The sequence below is a fragment of the Myotis brandtii genome, unplaced genomic scaffold (genome assembly GCF_000412655.1).
Source record: "Myotis brandtii unplaced genomic scaffold, ASM41265v1 scaffold155, whole genome shotgun sequence".
NCBI lineage: Eukaryota > Metazoa > Chordata > Mammalia > Chiroptera > Vespertilionidae > Myotis > Myotis brandtii.
Genome location: NW_005355621.1, coordinates 3,016,837 through 3,031,293, shown reverse-complemented (window position 1 = coordinate 3,031,293; position 14,457 = coordinate 3,016,837). Strand labels below are relative to the sequence as shown.

At 37.0% G+C, this 14,457-nt stretch overlaps 1 protein-coding gene across 3 annotated transcripts in view; it reads left to right on the top strand.

Annotated features, from left to right (window-relative positions):
- The window catches only part of HCFC2 (host cell factor C2), a 36,751-nt gene extending 32,849 nt beyond the window's left edge, over positions 1–3,902 (top strand). For all 3 annotated transcript variants that reach the window (XM_014536003.1, XM_005861679.2, XM_014536004.1), the window contains one exon: positions 375–3,902. In XM_014536003.1, coding sequence (XP_014391489.1) covers positions 375–689 — 315 coding nt within the window. In that variant the 3' untranslated portion in view covers positions 690–3,902. The remainder of the gene's footprint in view (positions 1–374) is intronic.
- Positions 3,903–14,457: the final 10,555 nt, after the last annotated feature.

The window sequence follows — 14,457 nt, the reverse complement described above, 5'->3', positions numbered from 1 at the left end:
TCTTAATATTAATTTTATACTTGTTTATGGAACTAAAGGTTTGTGCTGAAAGAATTTAATAGAATACATAAAATTGGATTATATTTTATCCTAAGGTCCTGCCCCTTTAAAATTTTAGAGAAGAAAATGTCTGCTTTCAAGCAAGAAAAATACCTTTCTTGGCATAGGACAAGCAGACAATTAAGCCCAGATATGTTTTTGAAAAGTGGGCATTAATTACACATTGCAGATCCAATTAAGATAGGTTTTTAAAACTCAACAATAAAAGTTCTAACATCTAATACAAAAAGCATTTTGTGTTCTAAAGATAGAGTTAACATAGTAGAGAAAACTTCAGAACCTTTACCTGTTTTTTTTCCTCTCCTCTCTTCAAGAATGTTGAGGGTATCCATCTTTCCTGGGAACCTCCAACTTCACCTTCTGGAAATATTTTGGAATATTCAGCCTACTTGGCAATCCGCACAGCACAAATACAAGATAATCCAAGTCAACTTGTTTTTATGAGGATTTATTGTGGTCTTAAGACATCATGTATAGTGACCACTGGGCAACTTGCAAATGCACATATTGATTATACATCCAGACCTGCCATTGTGTTCAGGATATCAGCAAAGAATGAAAAGGGATATGGACCAGCTACACAAGTTCGATGGCTTCAAGGTAACAATAAAAAAACACCTTTAAATTGAATTGTTTTTACTAAAGCTATTGTGATTATGATTATTTATTAGTAACTGGTTATGAAGATTTGTCATTTAAAAAGAGTATTCTTTGTATTTCTAGCAGTTATGAATTTGAATTTGTAAGCTGTTCTTAAAATGTATTTGCTCAATTCTAGATCCAAATAAAAATAGAAAAGACGCAAAGACTCTCTGAGATTTAGTATATGGATTCTTTGTTATAGTTATAGCTCTTTTATAAAGGAAAATAGTAAAATTAAGATAAAAGCTAGAAGACATTATTACCCCAATATATTTTATAAAGGTCATGTAACTCAGTCATCCTAGGGTTATTGAGGAGATTCTAGTAACTGGCTGTTGTACAGTGTGCTGTCTTATACCGTAAACATTCCCTACATTGTAAAGGCCCTGTCTATGAGTACGTCCTCTAACTTTATATGATCAGTGATCCTCTAACAACTGTCTTCTATTGGGTAATATTTGTTTTACTAATTTTAGCAGCCATTTGATTTCTTTGTTTATATATAGTTAGCACAGAACTTAATGAAATTAAAACAGAGGCAAGTTCAGAAACTGCTTTTGAATTTTTATTATTTTTCCAGAATCATGGCAAAATATAATGGGTTTTCTTGATTCATACCAGGGTGATATATTGGAATATATTTTTGGCCAAAGCACTTATCTGGCCCTCAATTTCCTCATTAATAGATGAGGGAGTTTTAAAATTTTACCTTTAAGGTCCCTTTCAGCACTTAAATTCTATATTTTCATCAGAAGTGAAGCATATCCCTGAACATTTTAACATCTGTTTTCATGGCCCTAACTTTGCTTTTGCTGAAACTAAAACATTCAAAATTAAAGTGCATGTTCCCCTTATTGCAAAAAGAAAGAAGCACCTTAAAAGGACACAACTTTTGAAATAGTGTTTTAAACATTTGTAAGATTTTTGTAAATGCTCTAAATATTTTATTTTTGCATTGTTTTTACCTTAAAATTGTATAAACTTTTTTACAACTGAAATACAAGCATTAGATAGCTTACTCAGGTTCCATTACGACCATAAAGATGCAGAGAGGCATTGTGGATACTCTGCTCCAGGTAACCTGTTTTAAACCTTTTAGTAATTTCTTGGTTTCACTGCCTATTCAAATTGGGAATAGATACAGAGCAATAATTGCAGAAAAAATATTTCAAACTAAGAACTGCAGTAACTGCAGAGGCACAGGTCTATCTTTTTTATACCTTATAACTTATGCCAGTTTAGGTTGACTGAGTAGCTATGTCCTCCAACTTCATGTATAATACTCCAAGCAAAGATAGGTTTAATTGTGCAGAATTGATATATATGTATGTTCCAGTTACTAATTTAAAGTGTATAGAATATTTTAATATATAATTTTTGTAAAGAAGTGGGATTTTTATACTACAGTATTTGTAATTAATGTGTCTCACTAATTAAATTTCTCTTGAAGAAAATACGCAAATTGTTAGATGCATACTGAGTGATTTCCAAACTCTAAAGGTAAAATAAATGCACTACTATGGTGTTATTAGAATACCTTTTTTGTGGCTGTATGAATCCTTAATCTTTAAATGTGTATTTTACAAACAATGTTTACAAGGAGCTTCTCTGGTTTGTTATCCCAGCACCACCCTTGGTGAGAGCTTCATTCTGCATTTGTGTAACTCATATGCTTGGCTTTTTGGCATATGCTTGCTTTTTGCACTAGTAGAATTTTAACTTACCTCATTATTATGTTTGTAATCATTTGTATAGCTTCTATAATGTGTCTGATATAGGTTAAACAAAAACGTAACCAAAGTTAAAAATAAATGGTAAGCAATTTTGCACATATTAAATGCTAGGGTTTGTTGTGTATGTGTGCGCGTTTAGTTATAAAGAGTAAGAATGGAAAGTTATAGTAAGTATGTGTATCAGGCCCAATTATTTTAATGACCTTTTTGCTTTATTAGAAAAAGGTCTGGCTTTAAACCCCTTATTCTCTATATTAATTAACAGTTTGTATCTTGAAGCGCTTCTCTTAATGACAAGGAATAAGCTGATTTTAAGCAAAGAATGGATTGTTTGTTTGAGTATGCACATTTATACCTATTTTGTATTTGATTTAGTTTACTTTGCTTAAATGCTTCTACTGTCCTAGACCAGGAGGTGAATATGAACCTTTGGTTCTAACATCTGCCTTATTTTCTAGAGAGAAAGGCATTCTTTCTTTCTGAAAGGATTTGTTAAAATAGCAAATGTTTTTACTTTGAGAATTAGCCCAGAATTTATCATTTTTTTAGCATTTGTACATTGAATACTAGTCACATTTATCTCTCTGATAAGTGATTGGTGACTGAAAGATGCCATTGAGAAATCTCTGTGGCTTTGACATTAACAGTTAATAAGAGATCTTTGAGCCGTGTGTTCATGACTAGAATGGATTGGGGTAAATAATAAGAGAAGCACATTTAGCTTATGATTGGTACATTTCTAAGGTGAGATCCCGTTGAGTAGCAGTGGGCTATGTAATGCAGATATCATAAGAGGATTTACACTTAGTTAAATTAGTTTCTTTACTCCTCCCAGCTGGGTAAGCAATTCAGATGTACAAGTCTTTGTGCCACAGTCCTCTTCCTGGGCTCTGCAACTTTGGTTCATTTATGTAGTAAAAAGATTTTGATGTTGCATGCTCTTCGAATTATGTTTTCTAAAATATTGTATTGGTTTCATTTTAGTTTAGTAAACTGTTTTTGGCAATTTAACTAGAAATAGGGTATTATAAACTCACTTTCACCCGCATTTTTTTAAAAATGGAAATAATCTCATTGCATGTATGAGGCCCCCCTGCCCTATAACCCAATCACATAAATATAATGATCTATAAGAAGGTGAAACTGTTGATCATTATTTCAAAGACTTGTAGACTAGCAAAAGTTTGTTCTGATTAGAGATATGGTCTACTATAACTGAAGATATTTTTATTATTAAAAGTGCAGCACTTGTAGCATAAAAATCACTTGTAACATTGGATATGAAGAGATTTTTAGTATTTAAAATTATTGTAGTCATCTGGTCATAAATGAAGTAAGTTGCAAAATAGACTTGGTCTTTCACCATTTAAGGTTTAACTGACAGTTATGTTTTTCAAGATTTACTTTAGGCAGTTTTATGTATTATGTACCAATGATATGTAAAATAAAGCACCTTTTCTACTATTACCAAGTATAGGTGTTATTTATTTTGAACTATATAAAAGAAAATTAGTGATGGCAGAGTAAACTTATAGAAATGTTGATTTTATATTAGTCATGTAAAATAATATAGGCAGGTTCATAAAGAATGGATTGTGTCTAAAAAATTTGTTTTTAAGTTAGTGGATTGTGTTAGGTAGTCATTTTCTTACAGAAATGTAAAGCCTAACCCTATTATAGCTGAACTAGTCTGCTTGTAAGTAAAAAGGTAAATAGCTCCAAAAACAGTCTAAACTGGTCAGCTCTTTTTTTGTCTTCTACTTACTCTTAAAAATTTTTTTTTATTAAAGCATAGTTGGCATATAGTATTATATTTGTTTCAGGTGTACAACATAGTGATTCAACATTTATATACCTTATGATGTGATCACCACGATAAGTTTAGTACCTATCTGTCACCATGCAAAGTTATGATGATATAATTGACTATTTTCTGTGCTGTACACTGTTCATCCCCATGCATTTTTAATTTATAACTGGAATTTTGCATCTCTTATTCCCGTTCATCTTTTCACCTATCTCTATACCCACCTCCCCTTTGAAGGTTTGTTTCTGTTTGTTATGTTTATTCATTTATTTTGATTTTTTTTGGATTCCAGATATAAGTGAAATCTATTTAATCTTTTTGTCCTTATGCTTTTCACCCATTTTTAACTCTCAGCAGCCAGGCTTCTGTCCTGCTATACCATGGAAATGGATCTTGCAAAGGTCAGGGATACTTCTCATTTCCCAGATCCAGTGAATTCTTTGATTATACTTAGTCCTTTTAACCATTCTCTTGAAACTTTCACAAGTTTTTTTTAGTTTCTTTGATACCATGCTCTACCTTTCTTTATGTATTTCTGTCTCTTTTTCCATCCCTACTGGTCTCCACCCATTTTTTCAAGATTCAGGTCAAATTTTGCCAACCTTATGAAATGAAGCCTTTCCTGACACTCCATTTCCAGGTAGATTCTACTCCTTCTTCTTGTACCCCCACTGTCCTTTGTTAAATCTTCTGTCACAGCCGCCTCTAGACTGTGTGCTCTATTTGTTAGAATTGTTCCTCTCCCTCTGCCAGGTAGTAGATCTCTGAGGCGGAGACTGGGTCCTTATGTCTCTCCCATATTACCCACTTAGCTGATACTTAAATATTTCAACAAATTATTACAGAAAATTGTCACCTTTATATCTCTCCATACTCTCACTCCCTTTTATCAAGTTGGAGTTAAAAGGGGAGGGAGGCTTTGAAAGGGAAAGAGTTTTTAGCAGATTTAATAAGGCTTTGGAGGAAATGAAGACTCCAGCTTCGTCTTCCCCTGTCCTGCTATTATTACTTAGGTTCCTGAGAGAAGTTCTGGGATAAATAAGGGATATGTCCCATATTTACTAGGCTAAAAGGAGTTTAATGTAAGTGTGCATGGATCTCATGAGGAAGCCTTTGGTCTAAAAGATCTCAGCATTTAGTGTGAAACCAGTGGGCATTGCTGGAATATGATTTTAAACATTGGATGATCAGGAAAATGAGCTAAAAATATTTTCAAAGTTAATTTCTCTGTTTCCCTATAGGAAAGCCATGGGTAGTTGTCTAACATTAGAAAAGGCTACCTATTGTTAATATTTAAGCACAGGGAACTGCTGGAGGATGTGGAACACCAGCATTAGAGCCACACTGGATTCCGTTACATTTCCAGTCAGGTCACTTTGTCACCTCTGAGCTTGTGGGACCAAGGATTCTTACACTACTGGAGAACAAAATAACATTGGCACACCTTCCTTCCAAGTTTCCCAGGTGTAGTTGGGAATCCCCATACTTATATATTCTTATGATCAGGAAAAGACTTTTTTATCAGACGTGGAAAAACATGAACTACAACATTCTGCGTAGAAACAATAATTTCTATAAACTGAATGAAGAAAGAAAGGCTATAAAATTCAAGGATATCAGCCTCCTTGTTAAAAATAGATTATTTTATTAATATCCATTTGCTTCTTTTCCAACCTCTGAAGAACTAAAATTAGGAAAATGTCCACTTGTGTGACTATTCCTCTCAGCCCAGACATCTGAAAATGAGTATGTTGAAGGTTCTTTTGTTTTGCATAGTTGGTATCTTGCATAACTTGATTTGAGCAAGAAGCTTGTACTTAAAGTTCATGAAATTCAGTCTGACTACTGTGCAGTACTTCAAATTCAAAAGTCTTGAGAATACAGGGTTATGAAGCCTTTGGCTTTGGATAGAGAGAAGGGTAGGAAGTCATAGATGTGAGGCTGTGGAGGGAACAGAAGGATTTCCTATTTCCTGATTTGATTTGCTAGTTCAGCAAAAAGTCTTTGCAGAATGCTCAGAGATGTCAGGGTGTTTACATACAACCTCTGAAGGTGCAAAAAATATGGATTGGAAGCATATCAGATATGAAAGCTGTAGTAGAGAAGGAAATGGTCTCTCATCTACCCACTACCCCTTCCTGGTCTCCTTACTGCCCAGAGACAAGAAGCTGAAGACTTCATTCCTTACTCAGCATGAGAATTGAGAAGGTACAAAAAGAACCCTCTGTGTCGGAGCATACACACGTTAAAAATAAAAGGTAGCAGCTGGTATTTGTTTCTGAACATAGAGTTAACTCTTCCCACTAGCAAATCATGGTCCAAAACGTGTCCAGCTCTGACCAAGAGGATTATCCGTTCCTCCTCCTATCTGGGGAGATAGAATGGAAGTTCCCTAAGCACTTGAGAAAGGTTCCCTCTTACTTTCTCTGTTTCTTATAGGAGACGGAGGAAAAAGCCACAGGTGTGATAATTACCATCCAGTATAACAAAGGTGTGCGTGTGCCACTCATGGCTGCATAGCACGTGAGAGAGTGGGCATTGTTCTGAAGGTCCAACTAACTGCTCGATCCAAAATCATTTTGCTCTCAGTTGCAGGCTAGCACCCCCTGGTGGCATTGTCCATGCCAGCTTAAATATGGGTAGGATTTGGGTCTTGTAGCCACCTGAGATTTTTTAAATGGCAACAGCAATGTCTGGAACTTTCTGATGAGTTGGACCTGGGGAATCTACTTCCTACTTCCCCATTTCCTGGGAGTGGTTTGCCAGCCATTTACTGCCGGGCTTAGTCTACCTCTTGCACCAACTCCCTAACTCAAGATAATACCTTTAGCCTGCCCTGTTTGGGTATAGGGAATAGATAGTTTTAAGATCTTTTTCTTAAATTTTTACATAGTATACTGAAATTGGTAGCTAATACCCTGAATCAGGAGAAGACATTGTACCTTAACTGTATCTTGTTTGATCTGCAAAGTATCACTGCCATTGATGAACTTGACAAAGATAAGATTGCAAAATTGTTTATGACATCTGAGTGATCAGCTTGGCACCTACGACTGATCGATGTGGCGAAACTGTCAATAGCTATGCACTTTCCATGTTTTTTTATTACTTAACAAATAAATGCATTATTAGAAGAATGTGCCAAAGAGAATTTGTGCTCTTGAAAGTCAACTGAATTCAGTAAAGAGACGGTGTCCTTCTCAGTTTATTTTGGAATTTGCATCAGCTATCATTTCATTCTCACTTTATTCAAATAATTATACCCAGTGTACAAAATAACCAGTTAACCAGAATTATGCTAGTGACTCTGAGCCTGGCACTGCTTATAATACCTCGTAGGATCCTGATCCTATGGGAACTCAGTTAACTTCTATAAGAAATAGCCCATGCTCATTCCTTTTCTCATATTATCATGCACTTCTTCCCCACCAGTTACAATAATTGGTTAATTTGCAGTGCACAGAAGTGGCTGAAATATTGGGGAGATGTTCCCTCTCTTTGTTGATGAAATTATATATTATATAACCTTATGCCATTTTTCTTTTATATGTTTTGTGGAATAAATGATCATGCATATGGTCAACCAGCAGCTTAACTAGAACATTCTCAGATGCCTAGAGTCCTCCGTTTGTCCTCTCTTCACACACACCACATGAGGCAAACATTATTCTGGATTTTTTTTGTTAATAATTCCATGTTTTTATTTATGGTTCTACCATCTATGTCTGTATCCCTAATATGTTGTTTAGATTTACCTGTTTCTGAACTGTTATGTAAGTGGCATTATGCAGTATGTATTCTTCTGTGACTTTTTTTGACAATTGTTTTTGAGATTCCATCCATGTTTATACATGTAACTGTATTTCATTTGTTTTCACTGCTGTATAGTATTCCATTACCTGACTGTACCACAATTTATCTGTTCTGTTCATGGAGATTTGGGTTTCCAGTTTTTAGTTGTTATGAATAACGCTGCTATGAACATTCTGCCAATTATAATGTAAACTCTGTGCGGGCAGGGGTTTTGTCTGTTTTGCCCATTTAGACATTCACAATGTCTAGAACAATGCCTGGCACATGGTAGATGCTCCACATCTATTTGAGGAATGAATGAATTTTTGAACATGTATCCTGGTGGCACATGCTCAAGAGTTGCTCTTGAGCAGTTGTTTTCAAAGTGTCGTCTGGGGACCTCTAAGGGTCCCTGAGACCCTTTCAGGGGGTCTCTGAGGACAAAACTATTTTCATAAAATCCTAAGACATTATTTGTCCTTTTCACTCTCATTCTTCATGAGTTTAAATGTTTTCCAGAGTTATGATGACATCATCACACTGATAGCTAATCAAGTATGTACCTGTGTATTTTTGTGTTTTGAAAATGTCTCTTAATTTCTAATACGGCAAATATTTATAAATATAACCCACATGAACAACAGCAATTTGAGATCATCAGTAATTGTGAAGGATGTAAAGAGGCCCTAAGACCAAAAATTTGAGAACCGCTGCTCTAAGAAGCAGGTTTTAGTTGGCCATGCGGAACTGTCTGGTAAAGCATTTGTACCCGTTTATACTCCCACTGGCAGTGGTTGAGTGACATTGCTCCACGTCTTAACAAACTCGTGGTCTTGACTGTCTTTTATACTCGTCAATTGGATAGCTATTATATTGTGTCTTACTGTGGGTTTCATTCAAATTTCCCTGGTTATTAATGAAATTTAGTTTTTTTCCCCCCATATGTAAACATGTTTCCTTTTCTGTGAAATTAGTTTTTTCCCATATATAAAAATGTTTTCATGTCTTTTGCCCATTTTTCTGTCTGGTGTGTGTCTTTTTTCATTGATTTGTATTTCTTTATATATTCTGGATACCAATCCTTTGTCATTTAAACATGTTGCATATATCTTCTCCCAGTTTGTGTAATATCTTTTGTAATTGTATTGAATCTGTTGATCAATTTGGAGAAAATTGATTTTCAATAATGAGTCTTCCTAGCCAAAAACATTGTATGTCTTTCCATTTATTTGGTCTTTTAATATCTCTCAATAAATTTTAATAATTTTTCTCCATAAAGGCCTTCATGTCTTAGATTTCTTCCTAGGAGTTTTGTATTTTCTAATGCTGTGGTAAGTTTTTTTTTTAATTACATTTTTTATTCTAACTGGTTGTTGCTGATTATACATATACTAGGGGCCTAGTGCACGAATTCGTGCACCTTGAAAGGAACTGAGGGCCGCGAGGCTGCGGTGGGCACAGGGGCAGGTCTAGGCCCATCCTTCACACCCCCTCCCGGCCCCCTGTCTGCCTGCAGCCCTACTCCTGCTGCTGCCGCTAGCCATGTGCTTATGGCGCCGGCCCCGCTCGCACCCACTGACAGTGTGGAGCGATTGGGGCTGGCGCCAGCAGCGGGTGAGAGCAATCAGGACCTGCTCCAGGTGCTGGCAGCGGGTGCGAGTGGCGGTTCCAGCGCGAGCTACAGGTGCAAGCCAGACTGGTGCCAGCAGTGGGTGTGAGTGGCGGCTCCAGCCCTGATTGCCCCTCAGGAGCAGGGGGAGGTGGAGAAGTCCTGAGGGGCAATTGGGGCCAGCAGCCACCACTTGCACCCGCTGATAGTGCCAAGCGATCAGGGCCAGTGCCAGGTGTCGGCAGCGGGTGCGAGCAGGGCCAGTGCCAGCAGCAGGTGCGAGTGCCGGGCGGGACCATGGCGCGCAGGAGCAAAGAATTTTCAGTAACCACCAGAGGCTCACCCCAATGACAGTAACTGGCACCCCGCCTTCGTCTGGCGCCCCCGCTCACCTCCACCATCCCGCCGTGGCCGATGCCCACCATGTTCCATGCTCTGCTGCCTGTTGCTGACGACCGCCATGTTCCGCGCTCGCCCCCTGGTGGTCAGCACACATCATAGCGACAGGTTGTTCGGTTGTTCTGCCATTCGGTCTATTTGTATATTAGCCTTCTATTATATAGGATTGTTACTATGTGTTGATTTTTGGATCCAGCAACCATGCTAAACTTTTATTCTAATAATGTATCTAGATGTCCTTTTGAATTTTTATATAATTATATCATCTGCAAATAGTGAAGTGTTCTCCCTTTCTGACCCTTTTACCTTTAAAAACATTTCTTCTTACATTTCTGCAGTGGCAAGGACCTGTAGTATAGTAGAAAAGAACTGATAATGAACATCCTTGTCTTAGCCCCGATTTAAAGGGAATGCTTTCAACATTTCAGTTCAGTAATTTTTCCCCCACAAAAGTCCTTTATTGGGTTAAGGAGGGATTCCCTTCTAGTTCTAGTTGGTTAATAGTTTTATTATGAATGGATGTTGAATTTTATTACTTTTTATCATCTATTTAAATGGTAGAATTGTTCTTCTTAATGTTAATGTATAAAATTATGGTAGTTGACTTTTTAATATTCAACCAATCTTTAATTCCTAGGACAAACCCAACTTTGTCATGGGTGTGTGTGCATGCACTCGTACATTTTAGTACATTGCTGGACTCAGTTTGCCAGTGTTCTGTTTAGGATATTTACACCTATATTGGTGAGTGAAATCGGCCTCTAATACTCCTTTCATGTCTAGTCGTGGTATCAAGGTTAGACTAGCCTCATGAAATGAGTTTTTCAATTGTCTGGAAGAGTTTCAGATTGGACCTTGTCTTTTATTTTTTTAACATTATTGACTTCACAGAGGAAGGGAAAGGTGGAGAGAGAGATAGGAACATCAATGATGAGAGAGAATCATTGATTGGCTGCCTTCTGCACACCCCACACTGGGGATCGAGCCTGCAACCCAGGTATGTGCCCTTGATGGGAATCAAACCTGAGACCCTTCAGTCCACAGGCCCACGCTCTATCCACTGAGCTACACCGGCCAGGGCTGGACCTTGTCTTTAAAGCCATTTGTCATTAAGAGAAGAATTTTAACTATTGCTTCCATTTCTTTAGGGGTTGTAGGATCATAAAGATTTTATATTGAGTTAGTTTTGTATATGTGCTGCCAAAGCAAGCACACAGTTTTGATTAATATTTTTTTCTAGTGATTTCTCCATTTCATCTTAGTTTAAAAATTTTTTTATATGAAGCCATGTTATCTTTACATTTTTAGTTTGCATAGCATCTGTAGTTATGAGCCTTTCTCATTCCTATTAGTTTATTTGTGCCTTTTTAAAAATTAAAATATTAAATATTCCATAGCTTTGAATATTAGCCCAATTGTTATTTTTAAAGTTATTTCCACATGCCAGGGTGTGTTATATATTTGTTTTTTAGTGGAGATGCTGGGGACTGAAGTGTTATAGTTTATTAGCATTTTGTAGAGAATATGAGCTATAAGGTTTCAGTTTTCTGAAATGAAAATAGCTTTATGATTTATCAAGTGATCAGTTTTCATGCATGTTCCACATATACTTGAAAAGAAAGTGTGTTCCCCAATAGTGGAGTATCATATCTATTAAATCAAATTTGTTAGTTGTTCTGTGTAAATCTCTATACTGATTCACCTTTTACTTGATTTCTTATTTCCTGAAGTCTCATGATCTGATTATGATAGATTTTTCAATGTCTCTTGAAGTTATCATTATTTGCTTTCTTTTTTGGCTTTATTATTAGATACATACTAATTTAGAATTCTGTCTTCCCTGGTGAATTTTGGACCCTTTATAACCATGCAGGGACTCTATCTCTATGAATGTTGTTTGTTGCCTTAGTTTTATTATTTTGTTACTCTAGCAAGATTTTGGTTAGTCTTTATCTGAATATCTTAGATCTGTCTTTGGTCTTATATTTTGAATTTGCAGGAGACACACTCAAAAGACCAAAGAGAAACTATCTTTTTAATTGCATAGTTTTGTACATTTATATTTATTGTGATTACAAATATAAGTTGGATTTATTTCTAGGTCCTTGTCATAAATTATGTCTTGGGGTTTTTTGGGGGGGAGGTGTTTATTTTTCCCCCCTCTATTTGTTGGGTTTTTCTTTTTTTAGATCTTCACCAGAAGATGTTTTTATTGATTCTCAGAGAAACATGGATGTGAGATAGAAACATCCAATGGTTGCCTCTTGTACATACCCTGACAAGGATCGAACCCGCAACCTAAATATGTGCCCTGACTGGGAATAATCAAACTGCAGCCTTCTGGTGTATGAGATGACGCTGCACCAACTGAGCCACTTGTCCAGGTCTTTATTTCAATGAGTTTTATTTGGTTTACAAATCGTCTTGTTTGTTCTCTGTAATCTTTTGCTCATTCTTCGTATTTTCCATGCTTCTATTCCTTTACAAATTACTTTTTCCTTTAGAGTCCTTGTGAGTGATTCCACTGTTGTGTACACTGTGTTGTTTTCCCTCATGGTGCCATTTTCCCTCGAGTTTAAACTTATTTTCCTTGGGAAATAGGAATTATTTGAAGCATGGATTGAAATTGAGGTCCTGAGGAGAGTTTGCTCTGCCAGACACTGCAGGAGGAGCTACCAACCTGAAACCACTTGACCAGCTTGAAGGTTCTGTGATTTCAGATCACAAACGTGGAGGGCTGGCCTGTCTGAATTTGAGGGAGCTGGTGATTTATCTCCCGCCACCCAGCACCACAGTGGAGGCAGGCAAATTTCCTAGTGCTCACTTTTCTGTGGTGGCCCTTCCGGACTCCAGTGAGCCTCAGGCTTTAGGTCCAGTCCCCCCGCTGCTGCTGTTTCATGGTCTCCAGCTCAACACAAGTCTCAGGGCAAAGTGGGATTTGGTACTGTCTTACCTCACAGGTTTCCTATTTTCACCTCATTTTGGGAGTTTTGCGATGACTTACTTTCATGTCAATTCAGTGATATATTTTAAGATATTGTGTATTATTTAATATTAATTTACAATGTTGCTTGTATTTTATCCAGCATTTGGTTTTATAAGCTGGGGGTTATCAAGGGTATCTAGACTGCCTTTCAATTGGAAATGACGTCCAAATTAAAATTTGCTTTATTGTGCCCTTGATGTAAGTAGGAAACATGGTAGTGTATAGTCTATACAGAATTCCAGGGTGCCAAGCTCTCTGCTTTGCATTGTCCTACAAGATAGCACTTTTATGAGACTGCTACTTGCCAGGTTAGAAATGTACAGAAACCATTCTTTAGTTATACTCTTTCTCTAAAAGAATGGCTCTGCCATTTCCTTTAATGGCTGTCAGCCCAAATTACTCCTTTGTGTTCTTTGATTAGTCATTGCTTTGGTCTGGAAAAAGGATTTGGATCTGATTTCTTGTAAACATAGGATTGGGGATTATCTATGCATGAATAGGCCTCTTGGCAAACCTGTCCTGGCTGGAGGCACTGTCTGTTATGACTTATCTTTTGCCCAGCGACTTGTTTTACATCAATTACCCGGTGTTTAAGGTTTGAAAATATCTTTCATTCACATGTACTCTGAAATTGAACTTTGGAAAACAGGTGCAAAAGACACAAAATTGTTAGTTTGTTTTAGAGGACGAAGACGACCTAAATTAGACCTTAGAGCAGCGGTTCTCAACCTGTGGTCGCGACCCCTTTGGCGGTCGAACGACCCTTTCACAGTGGTCGCCTAAGACCATCCTGCATATCAGATATTTACATTACGATTCATAACAGTAGCAACATTACAGTTATGAAGTAGCAACGGAAATAATTTTATGGTTGGGTCACAACATGAGGAACTGTATTTAAAGGGCCAGAGGTTGAGAACCACTGCCTTAGAGGCAAAAGTTTACGCTGTAGTGTCAGAACTTTTTAATCTTACGTATTTTTGTAGAAGATGGAGAAATTACCTATCAAACTTATAACTTGCACCCCCAGAACTAATCCATGGACATTAGGTTACTATAGACAGAGCCAGCACATATCTGACTTTTGGGGGGCACACTTGCTGGCATTAACCTTGGCATAGGAGTTCTTATAATACATTGCCTTGCACAAGTATCTATTTAATATGCAGTGCAAAAGAAAACTTTCTGGAAGCATGGTCAGGGAAACCTGTATGTACTATTGCACAAGTTTACATTTTGAAAGGTGATGGCCAGAAGCCAGAGAAATTAATCCATCCAATGTCAGCTGTGGCGCATGATTTGAAGGGATTCTGTAAAATCAGGTATAAATAAAAAGTCTTGAAATAAATATCTAAGGGACTATAGCTTCTTCATTAGCTCCTATCTGCCCCTTCTCTGCCTCATAATAGAGATGCTTTACTCCAGAGAG